The sequence below is a fragment of the Taudactylus pleione genome, unplaced genomic scaffold (assembly GCF_031769625.1).
Source record: "Taudactylus pleione unplaced genomic scaffold, aTauple2 ptg000479l, whole genome shotgun sequence".
Classification (NCBI taxonomy): Eukaryota; Metazoa; Chordata; class Amphibia; order Anura; family Myobatrachidae; genus Taudactylus; species Taudactylus pleione.
The window spans coordinates 13270994-13283822 of NW_028284881.1; the positions used below are offsets into that span (position 1 = coordinate 13270994).

General features: G+C 39.2%; 1 protein-coding gene across 2 annotated transcripts in view; it reads right to left on the reverse strand.

Annotated features, from left to right (window-relative positions):
- Positions 1-12829, reverse strand: part of KSR2 (kinase suppressor of ras 2) — a 534326-nt gene that overhangs the window by 223844 nt on the left and 297653 nt on the right. For both annotated transcript variants that reach the window (XM_088449103.1, XM_088449104.1), the window contains exon 5: positions 7941-8119. In XM_088449103.1, the coding sequence (XP_088305229.1) occupies positions 7941-8119 (179 nt within the window). The remainder of the gene's footprint in view (positions 1-7940; positions 8120-12829) is intronic.

The window sequence follows — 12829 nt, forward strand, 5'->3', positions numbered from 1 at the left end:
TGATTGGCTAGCACCTTATCACTTTTCACTCTTCACTTTTCACTTCTCCTAACACTGCTTAGTAAATAGACCCCTAAGTGACATGCTCACTGCTGCCTGCGCACTATACTGCATTAAAAATAAGTACGTTACTGTGACTTTCGTTATAGTGGCACAGGCACTCATTGAGCGTTATACAAGTTTTCTTCCTACACATTAGTCTCTACTGAAATAGAAAGCAGCAGAGTATATAAATAAATAGCATTTTCCAGGAGATTATTTGAGCGTGGCTTGGCTTGCAGGAGAAAAATCATAGTTCTCTAAACCAACACTCATGGGATCTGCTTTGAGTTTTTAGCCCTAACACTGCAGGAAAGTAAATCTGACGGTTTGGCTCTGAAACCGCAGCCAATGTCTGGAGCTTTGCAAACCACATATAATACTGCAGCTTAGTTTTGAGCATTCTGGATAAGAGATTCCATATCTGTAGATTACATTTATATTGGTATTTGGGGTACATTTCCCAGTTGTAAATTAATAAGCTGTAGCCCAACATAATCATATTTCTGCTTCCTTTTAAGTTGAATGAGGAAGTAGACGGAATATTGACAAATATGCCAATTCACTTGAAACTAATGCCACATAATAATCTAATCAAGTTGCCCCTGGCAACTGAGGGGTTCTTGCAAATTGTTTTTTTTTTCCTGCATTTTTTTGGATAGCTAGATTTTTCACAGAGCAATCTGACAGGCACAGCACAACACAGAACCTACCCATGACACAAGTGACGACAGTGATGCTGATTATATTAAATTGCTGATGGAGATCTAGGCTGGCAGTGCCACAGGGTGTGGGATATATCCTTTCTGAGGCTATATATATACTTCTATCATCATAACAAACGCTAATTACATAGCAGGAATATGGATGAATAGCAAAATGTTTTCAGCAGCATTTTATTGAGGAAGAAAGAGTTGTGTCTGTTTAAAACAGTGGTATATTCTGATATGTTTAATGCTATGTGTATAGTATATATTGCTGTAGGAATCAGCACCATTCCAAGACTCAAATTAATGCAACCATTGCGATTGGACTGAAAATCATTTGCAGGCTAGTGTACATATCCTAAATATATGCTGTGTTACCCCAAACACATTAACATGAATTGAACATTAACTGTAAACATCAGTCCAATTGCCAAGTTCATCTAAAGGTAGGACGAGTAAAGGGGCCTATCCATTACCCAACTTTGTGAACAATCCGACCAAAACCAGGAGGTTTTGGTCGCATTGTTCACAAAGTCGGGTAATGGATAGCTGGCAAGGACCAGCAATGCGCGTGCACGCTGGGTCTTTGCCGTCCCCGACTATCTACTGAACATGTCCATCAGCCTGATAACGCTCGTCAGATTCGGCATGTTCAGAGATAGGAGGTCGGGCTCCTTCACTGAATGACGTTCAGTGAACGCTGCTCAGTGCGGGCACCGCACCTCGGAGACCTAAAGGTCTGAACGCTAGACGTTCAGACTTTCAGGTCGCTTAAAGGACTTTCAGGTCGCTTAAGTGCGTATGGTTACACTTTCTAGCATGCTAATTGAATCAACCCCTTAGACTCTAAGGGGTTAATTCAGTTAGCATGCTAGAAAGTGCGACCATACACACTTACTCGTCCTACCTTTAGATGAACTTGGCTATTGCCTACTATAGGTTACTGATGGTTAGTGTGTTAGTGATTAGTGAGACCTAACCACACAGACATGAAGGAGACACATCTTACAGGTTCTCTCACATGTGAAGGTGTGCGCTGTTGTAGGGATGGCCATCATGCCCCCATCAGTGGTGGCCATCAAGGGGTGCAAACCATCGAAGGTTCACCATATATTGTTTTTGTACCATCGATGGTATTCACCAATGGACCCATCGATGGTAACCATTAATGGACACCACACCAATGGCCATCCCGAAGCTGTTGCTCCTCCATGTCAGTGTTATATAAAGAGTCACAGTTAAGCTCCACAGTGTATGTCCCAGAAGGACCCACCTGCTAAGGTTAGCAGCGACAGAGGGGGCACTGCTTCTGACAGTAAAGGAGTGCCAACTAAGACATCCCCAGTGCTAGCCTCGGCCCTGTGTGGTACTGTACATAGCAAAATCAGATAAAAGAGAACATCACTTTTGACTTAGTATATTTTTACCAAACACACTACTACCTCTTTTCCACCAAAAACCCGTGTCCGTCCTGGTTTTACAGACATGGTTCTAACCCAGGTCAGACCCAGGTCAGACATTGTTTACACAGCACCATTGATCTGGGATATTCTCAGGTCAGCCCCGTTCACAGTAAACCTGGGTCTGCCCTGCTAAACTTGTGAGGTCATAAAAAGTGGGAGGTGACTGCTCTGCAACCACCAATCAGCTCATTTTAGGCATGACCCAGGTCGGATAAGCCGGGTTGCGCCGTTTACACTGCACCATTACCCAGGTCCATCCTGGGTCTGACCCTGGTAGCTACCTAGATTGAATTGCAGGGTCACTTGACCCGGGTTATTTTTCAGGGGCCCATTTTACACTGATCTGCTACCCAGGTAGACCCAGCAATAACCCAGGTTTTTGCTCTGGTGTAAAAGGGGTATGAGTAATGAGAATAAACACAAGTGATTGTACATAGATAAAAATGCTAACTAGATGGAAATGCAGCAGCTAGACATGTAAACCCTACACATATTGTTCTGTTGGCTGCTTGTGGAAGCGTGTGTACCATGAGACGCATAGCAGATCATCTAAGTCAGAGCACTGTGAATTTATCCTTCATTTTACTTTTTATTTAATGTTAAGCTGTATTTTTAATGTTATATATATACTGTATTCACACTGCCTGTATTTTTTTTGCCATTGTCTTGTGTCAATATTTACTGAAACTTTGAAGCAATGTAGTTTATTTTGTTACAAGTTACATAATTACATTTGGTATTGCCTGCAATAGGAGAGTCTATTTCCAGGGCAACCAATGATCTTTAAATATAATAAAAGGAACTAACCACAACATTTGGATTTTTTTATGTGCCCAGTCCACTTAATTAAAGAATAATGTCCTAATTAATTGAGGTATTTCTATCTTAAAACAAGTCCTTATACCTATAACTTTATTCTTATGTGTTTCCCTAAATCAGCACCAGAGATATTGGGACCGATTTACCAAAGGAAATTTGCGGGATATCTGCAAATTTAAAGTATCCAAAGAATATATCCGATATATGCTATGTAAGCCATAGCATATATCAGATATATCTGCTGCAATCCCTCATTTTCAATCACAATACCAGCCACCATAAGTGTCTTGGCGGTTGCCATTTCTGCATTCCATAAGATCCCTCCATGGCAATAGCCATTTGCGCATGCCTGGTCTGCTGACCGCGCATACGCAGTAATGCGACAGGCACCCAAACAAGTAAGTAAATTGTGTCACTTTTCTATACACATCGTAGAGCTGGGCACCCATCAAAGCCCCTATCCCTGCATATGTTTTATGATATACTCTGGAAATCTTTAATTCCGTATTGCTACGATAATCATTGATAAGAAATTGTAATAATCAGGTCCAAAACCCAAAAATTAATATGCACCTCAATTTTTATGTACATATTGCTCTACATTCTGCCTTTTTTAGCTACTCTAACTTGAGCACTCCTGCGGTGACCTAAGACCTGGCAGCGCATAAAAGGACAATATTCAGAACAACTCTTGTGACAACAGTTGCATAAGGGATGTCCTATTTTTTTTTCATGCTCTCTTTCCTAAAGGAAAATAGAGAGAGAGACTTTTTTTTACATATGAGTAATGTTCTCAGGGCTGTAGCTGAGTAAAATTCCACCTACTCTGGCCCCACCTCAAACTTATGACATTCATGACGTTACATTGAGAGGGGAGAGGCTGCTGGGTCCAGGAAGGATCAGAGCACCCTGAACATTGTAAGGACTCTCTGGGTGGCGATGGTGCTTCCCCCTAGGCCTTGGAGCAGCTCGCCTACCTCTAGTAACAACCTGAAGGCTCTCTTGAAGTATACACATCATCATCAGTTTGATAGACATTTCCAGAGCAATCACAGTTCAGAGACTGATTTCCATATTGGTCTTAGATAGGAAAAATACTGATGTACAATTAATCTTATGCAGAACTTAGTACATTTTTATTTAATTACAATTGCATGCAATAGCTAATAATGGAAGCTAGGTATCTATCTTTTGACCATATAAAGGGGCTATTTACCAATATTTTTTATACTAAAATAATGTGAAAACGGGTGACTTGACACCCTTTCACATTATTTTAGTATGACCTAAATGTATCAAAGTGCTTTTGGAAGAGTTTTTGTAAAAAAAACTCCACCAAGGCCCTGACATTTTATACTTTTTGAATGCAGATAGCCATACCTGTAATGGGAAAGGCGATCTGTTCAGATTTGCTAAAGGGAAATTGTAGAATAATACTGGAGGGAGCCTCACGAAATTAACGCCATCTTCAGATGGTGTTATAAAAATGTCAACATTTAATAGGTGCGGTAACTTTCAGGAACCATTTTCTGCACCAATTTCCATACATTTTCCCCAAATTCTAATAAATCCTGATGAAAGAATGAATGAATTTAAAGTTCTGAAATGTCGATTAAACTACCGGGTTTCAGAATCTTATGTTTTACTAAGAGGGCTTGAATGCTGCCTAATATGGATTCTTGTGTATTTCCACTCCAGTCCAGAAGTGGTAACTGAGGAGGGCACCGATGCATATCACTAACTGGACAATGTGAGTACTAGCTCCGCCATTCATGCAAATTCTAATAAATATATGCAGGGCCACATTAACAATGGGGCGGATGGGACTACAGCTCCAGGCCTCCACATAAAAATAGGCCCATCATTATGACAGCATGATGATGACCAGCCACCCAGCTGGCCACACAACTGGACATAAAGCATTAGTTTTACAATTGTATTTCTATTTTCAAAGCGAATTGCGTCATCGTGGTTCTGCCCCCCCGCTTCACAATGCCGGTAATCGTGTCACTGCATAGCGGGGGCATGGATACAATGACACGGCTGCATCATCACACCCCCTGACCTGCCCACCTACGCCGAGCCCCGCCCATGTTGTGCCACCCTGGCTACCCCCTCCCAGAGGAGGCAGCCAAAAGGTCGGCAGGTATGTAATAGGCCCTTGATCATTTTCTGTCCCAGGACCATGTGCCCTTAATCTGGCCTGAATATATGTCGATTAAAATGAAATGGCTGTCAAATATCCTGTTTTGAAGATGATGTCCTGACCAGTGACTTGGAAGCTACTAATTTTTGGGAGAAGTCATTTTTAATTATATCCAACACTAGAGCATAAAACTGTACCATTCATCTTAGTCCTCTATACTGTATGTTTGTTTCTGATGTGGGCGTTAAGACTACACTTAAGACTCTAGAGCTGAACCGTTTAATTGTATGGAGCCAACATGTCAATCTCATTATGAATCACTAGAGTGGGAGCACATCAAAGTCCTATATTGCCAGTCATAATAGGTATTACATGAATGCACTCTTCCCACACACCTCTCTCTGCACAAGCCAGAGGCCTGCTTTCAGACACTGTGCAGGTGCGACTCCGACAGTCACATTTAAAATGTTCCTTTCAATCACTCGATTTGATAGTGCCAGTTCTGCTCTGTATTTTGTTAAGATGTCTTACATGAGCCGCTGAAGCAAAGTAGTTTCAGATGTCTTCTTGACATTAAATGTAATCATTCAGCATAAACCTTTTCTCAAATGTACATATTAACCACAGTCCTGAGGCTTGTCTAAACTCTACAAAAAGATCTTGTAGTTTGTGCACCCTACCTTGTCAGGTTACATAATGAATACATGTGGCAGCATCTAGTAAAGGAATTTTTTAGAAACATCTGCACATGAGAATTGAATAGCAGTATGAAAAAAAGGATTTATAGAGCGCCAAAAACACACCTGTGATGTGGGGCACCTGCTGCAGTAAAATGGGGGTATTGCTCCCCCCTCCGTAACACAAATTAGATAAGAGAAAGCTGCGCTGGCTAATCCGACTCACTGAACAGCCAATGTGTTAAAAAACAGCATGTATATATTTATTGAAACAATGTAATGATCGAATCTATATGTGTTATAAAGTACCAAATAAATGATACAATGTAAAAAATGCAAGTAATAAAAATCTAAAAAATTGCTAGTAAGGTGAAAGATTGTAGTATCTAAACAAACAATAACGTAAAAGTACATTGTAACATATAAAATAAATTCAATTAAATTTATTCAGCAAGTAATAATAAAACCTGGAGCATTTGAACAGTTCTAATACTGTTCTCCAGGTTTTACTATCACTTGCTGAATAATTTAATTTAATTTATTTTATATGTTACAATGTACTTTTACGTTCTTGTTTCTTGTTTCTTGTTTCAATCTTTCACTTTACTAGCAATTTTTTATATTTTATTACTTGCATTTTTTACTTTGTATAATTTATTTGGTACTTTATTTATTCAAAGAGATAACAGATCATTTACTGTGGCTAATTATTACGTAAGTCTAGCAGGGGCTGCAAATTTGATAACAGGTTGCACCGGCGATGACTTTACCCCATTAAAAGCTCCTCAAACTTTTTGCAGCAGTGAAGGAGATGAATGTACTGGGCATGCGCCAGAACAGCTGCCAGAGAGGAGTTTGAACATCTCTCACCAGCAGGCGATAGCCTATAGTCTGTAGTGACTAATGCTATCTGAAGATGGCGTTTTATATCGGAATCAGGCCAAGTGCACAGTCACCATTACTTCACTGTGCCACTTAACTACAATGGTTTACACTACAATTGTGCATTGTTGCACCCTGCATTCACTGGCTAATTACAGATATAGAGATGAGCTACTGTATGATGATATAGTAATTAGCTGTGATGATGTAGTGATATAGTAGTGTCCCGCAGAGGAATGAGGACCAGATAGAGTTGAAGTAAAATGTTTCATTGAAGATAAAAGTTCCCATAGTGATACTTCCAAGGGTGGGTACAGTGGAATAATTTATACATGAATGATATACACTTCCAGCACCTGCATGCTAGCCAGCCAGGCTGAGGAAGAAAACCAGGGTAAGCAGGCTATCGGCAAGTCATCTATAGATACAAGGGGCCTAGAGATCTTGTAAGGAACTTTTTACATTTAGTTATAAGCACTCATCTGAGAAACCGCTAACCCTATCAACCCCAACCTGAAATGTCTATATATAATATGCAAGAGGTACATTATGGGTTGTATGAGGAAAGTCACTGGTTCCTAATGATTGAATAGGCTGGATTGTCATGAACATTGGGTCAGCCCATAAAATGGCTGCCTCCTCTTTGAATAAATAAAATAGCGATGATGATGATACTTATGATCATATTTTCCTAGACATACTATGACAGAGATGTATCATACATTTGTTATCAAATAACTGGAAACTATACCATATCATAAAAGTTCTAAAAAAAAAAGTTATAAAGACATACTTTATTCAGCATAAATGTGTTATGTCCTATGCCCATACAAGCAGATGTCTATAAAAAGATATCTGAATAAGGAATGACATGCAACACAAGGACACACAATGAAAAAGTGCTTCAATTGCCATGTTTGTCTGTCCTCTCTCTTTGTAACACAGTACTCTTCTGTACACATCTACTATACTGTCTAGTACACAAAAACCCAAGGAACATGATATATTGGGTGCAAAGACTAATTGTGATATTACGTTGAACTATAGCTCATCTAAAATGTCACCAGCACTCCTGTCTAAATAACAGTGACGTTTTATCAGAGAGACTTCTACATTGTACCATACACATATGGAGTATGCTCAATAGAGACTGGTAAATAGCCAACTGGTAAACTGTGCCCTTTGGTTGGTTACAATGCAGACTTACTTGCAGAAGAAGGTTCAGTATGAACAGGGGGAGTAGAAGGGAGGAAAGATGGGTAGCCCACAAAGAAAGAGCGCAGGGAGCGTTCAGACAGAAGAGGTGAGCGCTGCGATGGAATATTCTCACAGCTGCCCACACTGTTGTGAATCTTGAGGTTCAAAGGCTTGTTCTTTTTCTTTGTTCTGGGAGAAAGACAGAGGGAAGAAATAAAAGAGAAGAATAGGAAATTAGTAAATTAAATGTTAGTTTGATTGTTAGCAAAAGCTCAAGGGGAACTGTTAGTTATAAGCAAGCTTAGCAACATTAATAGTATAGCCATTTTCATACTTGTACACTAGGCCAATATTATACATAAAACACATTTTGTATTAAGCTGAAATAAATGTGTCCCTCATGTCTGTTACAACCTTTGAAGGGCAGCTATTGCTTAGACGGGTGGCGCTTCTTTATCTTCTGTCACTCAGTGTAATAAGATGGAAGATGAAAATACAGTGTTCTTGGTAACAGATTTGTTCTACTGACATTTATTGCTAATGTCTCTTCAGCAATTTGATTTGTATAAGCATCATTATAGACAAACTAAAGGGCCTGATATATGATGTATGCATGCAGGCAGCTTTGCAATTACGTCCTTGCTATTATACAAATGCAGCAGGAAGTGTATGACGGCTGCATTTGCGATCCCAGCACTCCAACCGAGGTCGCAGGCTGGGATCATCATCCCGACCATCAGTGGTCGATGGTTGCGATGGTGGACGGCATCAGGCCTCCGGCCAGCTTAAGTAAACCTCAGCTTGCTCAGGCTGGCCGGCTTTCGAGCCCAGAACATTACATTGATCAACGCAGAACCTGGGCTGGCAACTTCCGGAAAATGAGGCGGACACGCCCCCGTTTCCGAGAACGCCGGCCAACCCCACCCCTGCACCGCCCCTTAAATGCCTCTGCCTGTCAATCAGTACTAAACAAGGAGTTGTACTTGCATATATGAAAATATAGACGTGCTGTTTGGTTTCCCATTATTAACCTAATGTAATATCAAAAGGTATTTTTTAACGTTTCTTAACGTTTAAATACACAGTTTCCATATTGTGACAAAAGTTTGAGGACAAATACACATCTCACCAAAATCGGAATTAAAAAGCGTAAGTTTTGTATACAGTATACTCTAACAGATCGTTTGGAACAGCATTTGCTACTGAATAATCTTCTATCCTTAGAAGGAGAGGATAATTGCTGTGATATGATTTCTGAAGCACTATTGTTAGCACATTATGTGGTGGAGAATGCTGGTCATAGGCAGAGGACTGCATATAAGCCCCACTACAGTACAGTTAGATAATCATTTTTGATGATGCCACCCAGGTTTCTAGGGAGAAACATTTTGGAGCCCTAAAACTGTTTGGTGCTCCTAACCATGACCTGAGAAAAGAGAAGGAAGAGAAAAAGTTATACTGTAAATGGGAATTGCAGATTCACCGATATTTTGAACCGGTTCATAAATTGAATGAATTTCATTTTTCAATGGCCCCAAACAAACTCACCATACAATCGTCCATACTGTACACCTTGAACCAAAGTCTGCAGATTCACTATTCATGTGCAAGGTGTGTGTTGATGTTCTCTGTTCATGTTTGTTAAATTTGTTTTTTTAACTTTTTGTTCTTGAAACACAATTTACATAATGTTTTTAAGCAATAATTTTCATTAAAAAAAAAGTATTCAATTTTTTATTTTTTTTATTGACCTGTAAACACTACTGTGGATCGCTGCTCACATTCCAGGATCAGTGCTTGCAAGTAAGAAAATGCTAACATATTAAATATGTAACTGTACATCATAAACTCATTTAGCTTTTTCTGATTAATGTAGAGCTCTTATAGTAATGGTTTAGTTGTTGTTTTTTTATAATGTTACATGCATCTGTTTAATTTCCAGGTGTTACTTTCTCTATATGTTTGTATCTCAATAGACTACAATACAAGATTGATCTAATATATGAAAGTGTAAATTAATATTGTTTCTAGAGAGAATTGACTGATGGAAGGTGCAAATCTAGGGATTACATATTCAGTCTATAATATAAAAGTGACAAATGCTTAATTTATGATATATTTAAGTTATGGCATTGCTAAAACAGCCTTAGTGATCAATTCCCTCTGTGTGTGTCTTGGCCGCCAGAATACTGCATTCTGATTGCTAGGCAAAGATCACGGAATACATGTATTATGCTTGGAAGTAATCTCAAAAGTATACTCTGTATAATTCAGCATATGTTTAAGTGGAAATCTACAAGTCTTAAGATATATTGCAGGTACCATAAGTTATGGTATCACAAATCCATAAATCGACAGTAAGCCTAAAATGAAGCAGACAAGGCACTACCCCAAATATCTAATCAAATCGAGGACATTTTCATGGGCCTCATGCTAAGAATACAGATATCTGATCATTCACCTTTTTATTATTAAACCTGTTATATCCTCACGTTGCAATGCAGGCTTATCTCTGGTTTTTTTCATGATCAGTGTTAATGATATGATTGATACGACTGCATAAACATCTTTCCTCTTTTATAGATCGTATGTTATTAATACATTTATCATGTGCTTGGCATTAAGGTAGTTACAGTTAATAGAAATTAAACTCTGTATTTTTATAATGTGCACTAGTGACACCTGTAGGTCAGATTCTGTAGCCAGGCTTGTTAGCAGTTTCTTTTTTTAGCAGTCCCCTCTCCCATAGATGCTAATGTGTTCAGTGGTATTCAGTTGCCCCTGGTCTTAAACTCTAAACCAGTCGTCACCAACGTTAATTGAGGTGTGAGCTACTTTAGAAAAATTAAACCTCATGAAGATCTACTAAAGTTGTAGAAAACAAAATCTGGCTAATAACCGAATGAAAATGAAAAAAAAAAAAATGTTTAATAGAAAATAAAAATGCATTTACTTATTACAGTGATATTGTTGTAGTTTGTAAATAAAATTTAAGCACAGGCACATTTCACTGTTAGTTACCGGCTCCAAGGAGGTACGTGTAGTAGAGGAGCAAAAGATATAGGCAGGGCTGCTGTGATTTTCCGGCAGGGCTGGGCAGGAGTCACTCGCTCCGTCGTAGCGTAGACGCCGTGGGTGGAACCAAGGAGAAGCACGTCAGGTGATTGCTGTAGAGGCTGCAGCAATCACTTGACGTGCTTCCCTATGGTTCCACCCATGGTGTCGATGCCATGGAGGAGCACACGTCAGAGGTCACTTCCTCCTAGTTGACTCGGCAGTGCTGCAGCTAGGTGAGCTACCAAATGCCGCGAACTACCAGTAGCTCGTGAGATACAGGTTGGAGACCACTGCTCTAAACTATAGTGGCAGACCAGTATGGCCACAGTAACGAGCTACACAAGGGTGAGAGTAGTCAAACAGGCTGAGTCGGAATTGAAACAGGCAAAACAGGGGAAAAACAGCAAAGTAGAAGTCAAAGTTAATAAACAGGAAAAACCGTCAGGGCAGATGACCAGACATATGTAGGGATTTATGCAAAAATAAGCAAACAATAAAAAAATATGCAAATGGAACTATGCCTATATCAGCTTGATTTCACCAGAAACAGATAATTCAAAGTTGATATTCAAATATGATCTAACAAAAAAAAAAACAAGCATTTGCATAAACTTCCTATGTCTGCAAATGAAAATGACAATGGTTAGCAAGGCTTGGTCTCAATATATACACTTATACAGGTATACAATAAAACTCAGGTTATAATACAGAATCTGTAGTTATATATAAAGCACATAAGTGATGTCATGCCTGCACTAATATAGCCACAGAGCACCAATTCATGCCTGTTATATCAGTACACCTGCCCAAATGGCTGTGTTCACGCAGGGGAACAGCTCAGCGAGGCCTATAAGAAGCAGCCAGTTGGGCGCTTCTGCATCTGAGAAGATGGCGGCCAAGTATGGACATGACAATTCCGTGACTGACATTATGACATATAAAAAAGTGCCAATGCCCAAACATGATTTAGTGAATACTTATAGTCAGTAAAATCTATCCAAGAAATGTATAAAGTAACACTTTCTACCCAGATAATTCTATATATTTGTCTTCATGTACATCTCATATGTTGCTGCAAGAGTGAAACTAATAAGTTCCTGTCAGTAATTGTGTACTGCAGCTTTTGAGCACATAAAAAGAATAATACAGAAATACAAAATTTGGAACAAATCATGGGTCTGAAGTGATAGGTGACCTCAAATAGAGGGTACATCTTCCTTCATTCTTCCAGTTACCAGCTTGTAATATAAACACATTAGTTTGCATGACCTGTATCTGTCTGTATCTTATGGTGCATACACACGGTCAGATTTTTCTTCAGATCTAAACGATAACGATTTTAAAAATCGTTCAATCGTTCATATCTGAAGGAAAATCTGACATGTGAGCCTTGAATGATGAATGATGCACGTTCCCGATGGTCAGATAACGATATCTGACATGTGATGTGTTTGCAGTCAGTTTTGGACGATTTCAGTAATTTTAATGCAGTCAAAAATTGTTCAAATCGTTTGTAAAATCGTTCAGTCGTTCATCTGTCAAATCCCACCGTGTGTATGCACCATTATCCCTTTATATGGTCATGGGTCTCGTTGGTGGCTTCCAATAACTTTAAAATTGACAGTTATTATTTACAACAGATTAACAAGTTATGAGTCATAAATGTAGTAAAATAAATACTGTTAGACAGCTACAGGCACCGCCATGATGAGGGAGTTGTGTGTGGTAGCTGTAATGCAGAGGTAGAAGGGTTACAGTGTGCACAGAGTTTTGCAGATTAAAGACAAACCCTTATGCCAACGATTGTTATATGACTATGCCGCTAGGTTTAGGAGTAAATGT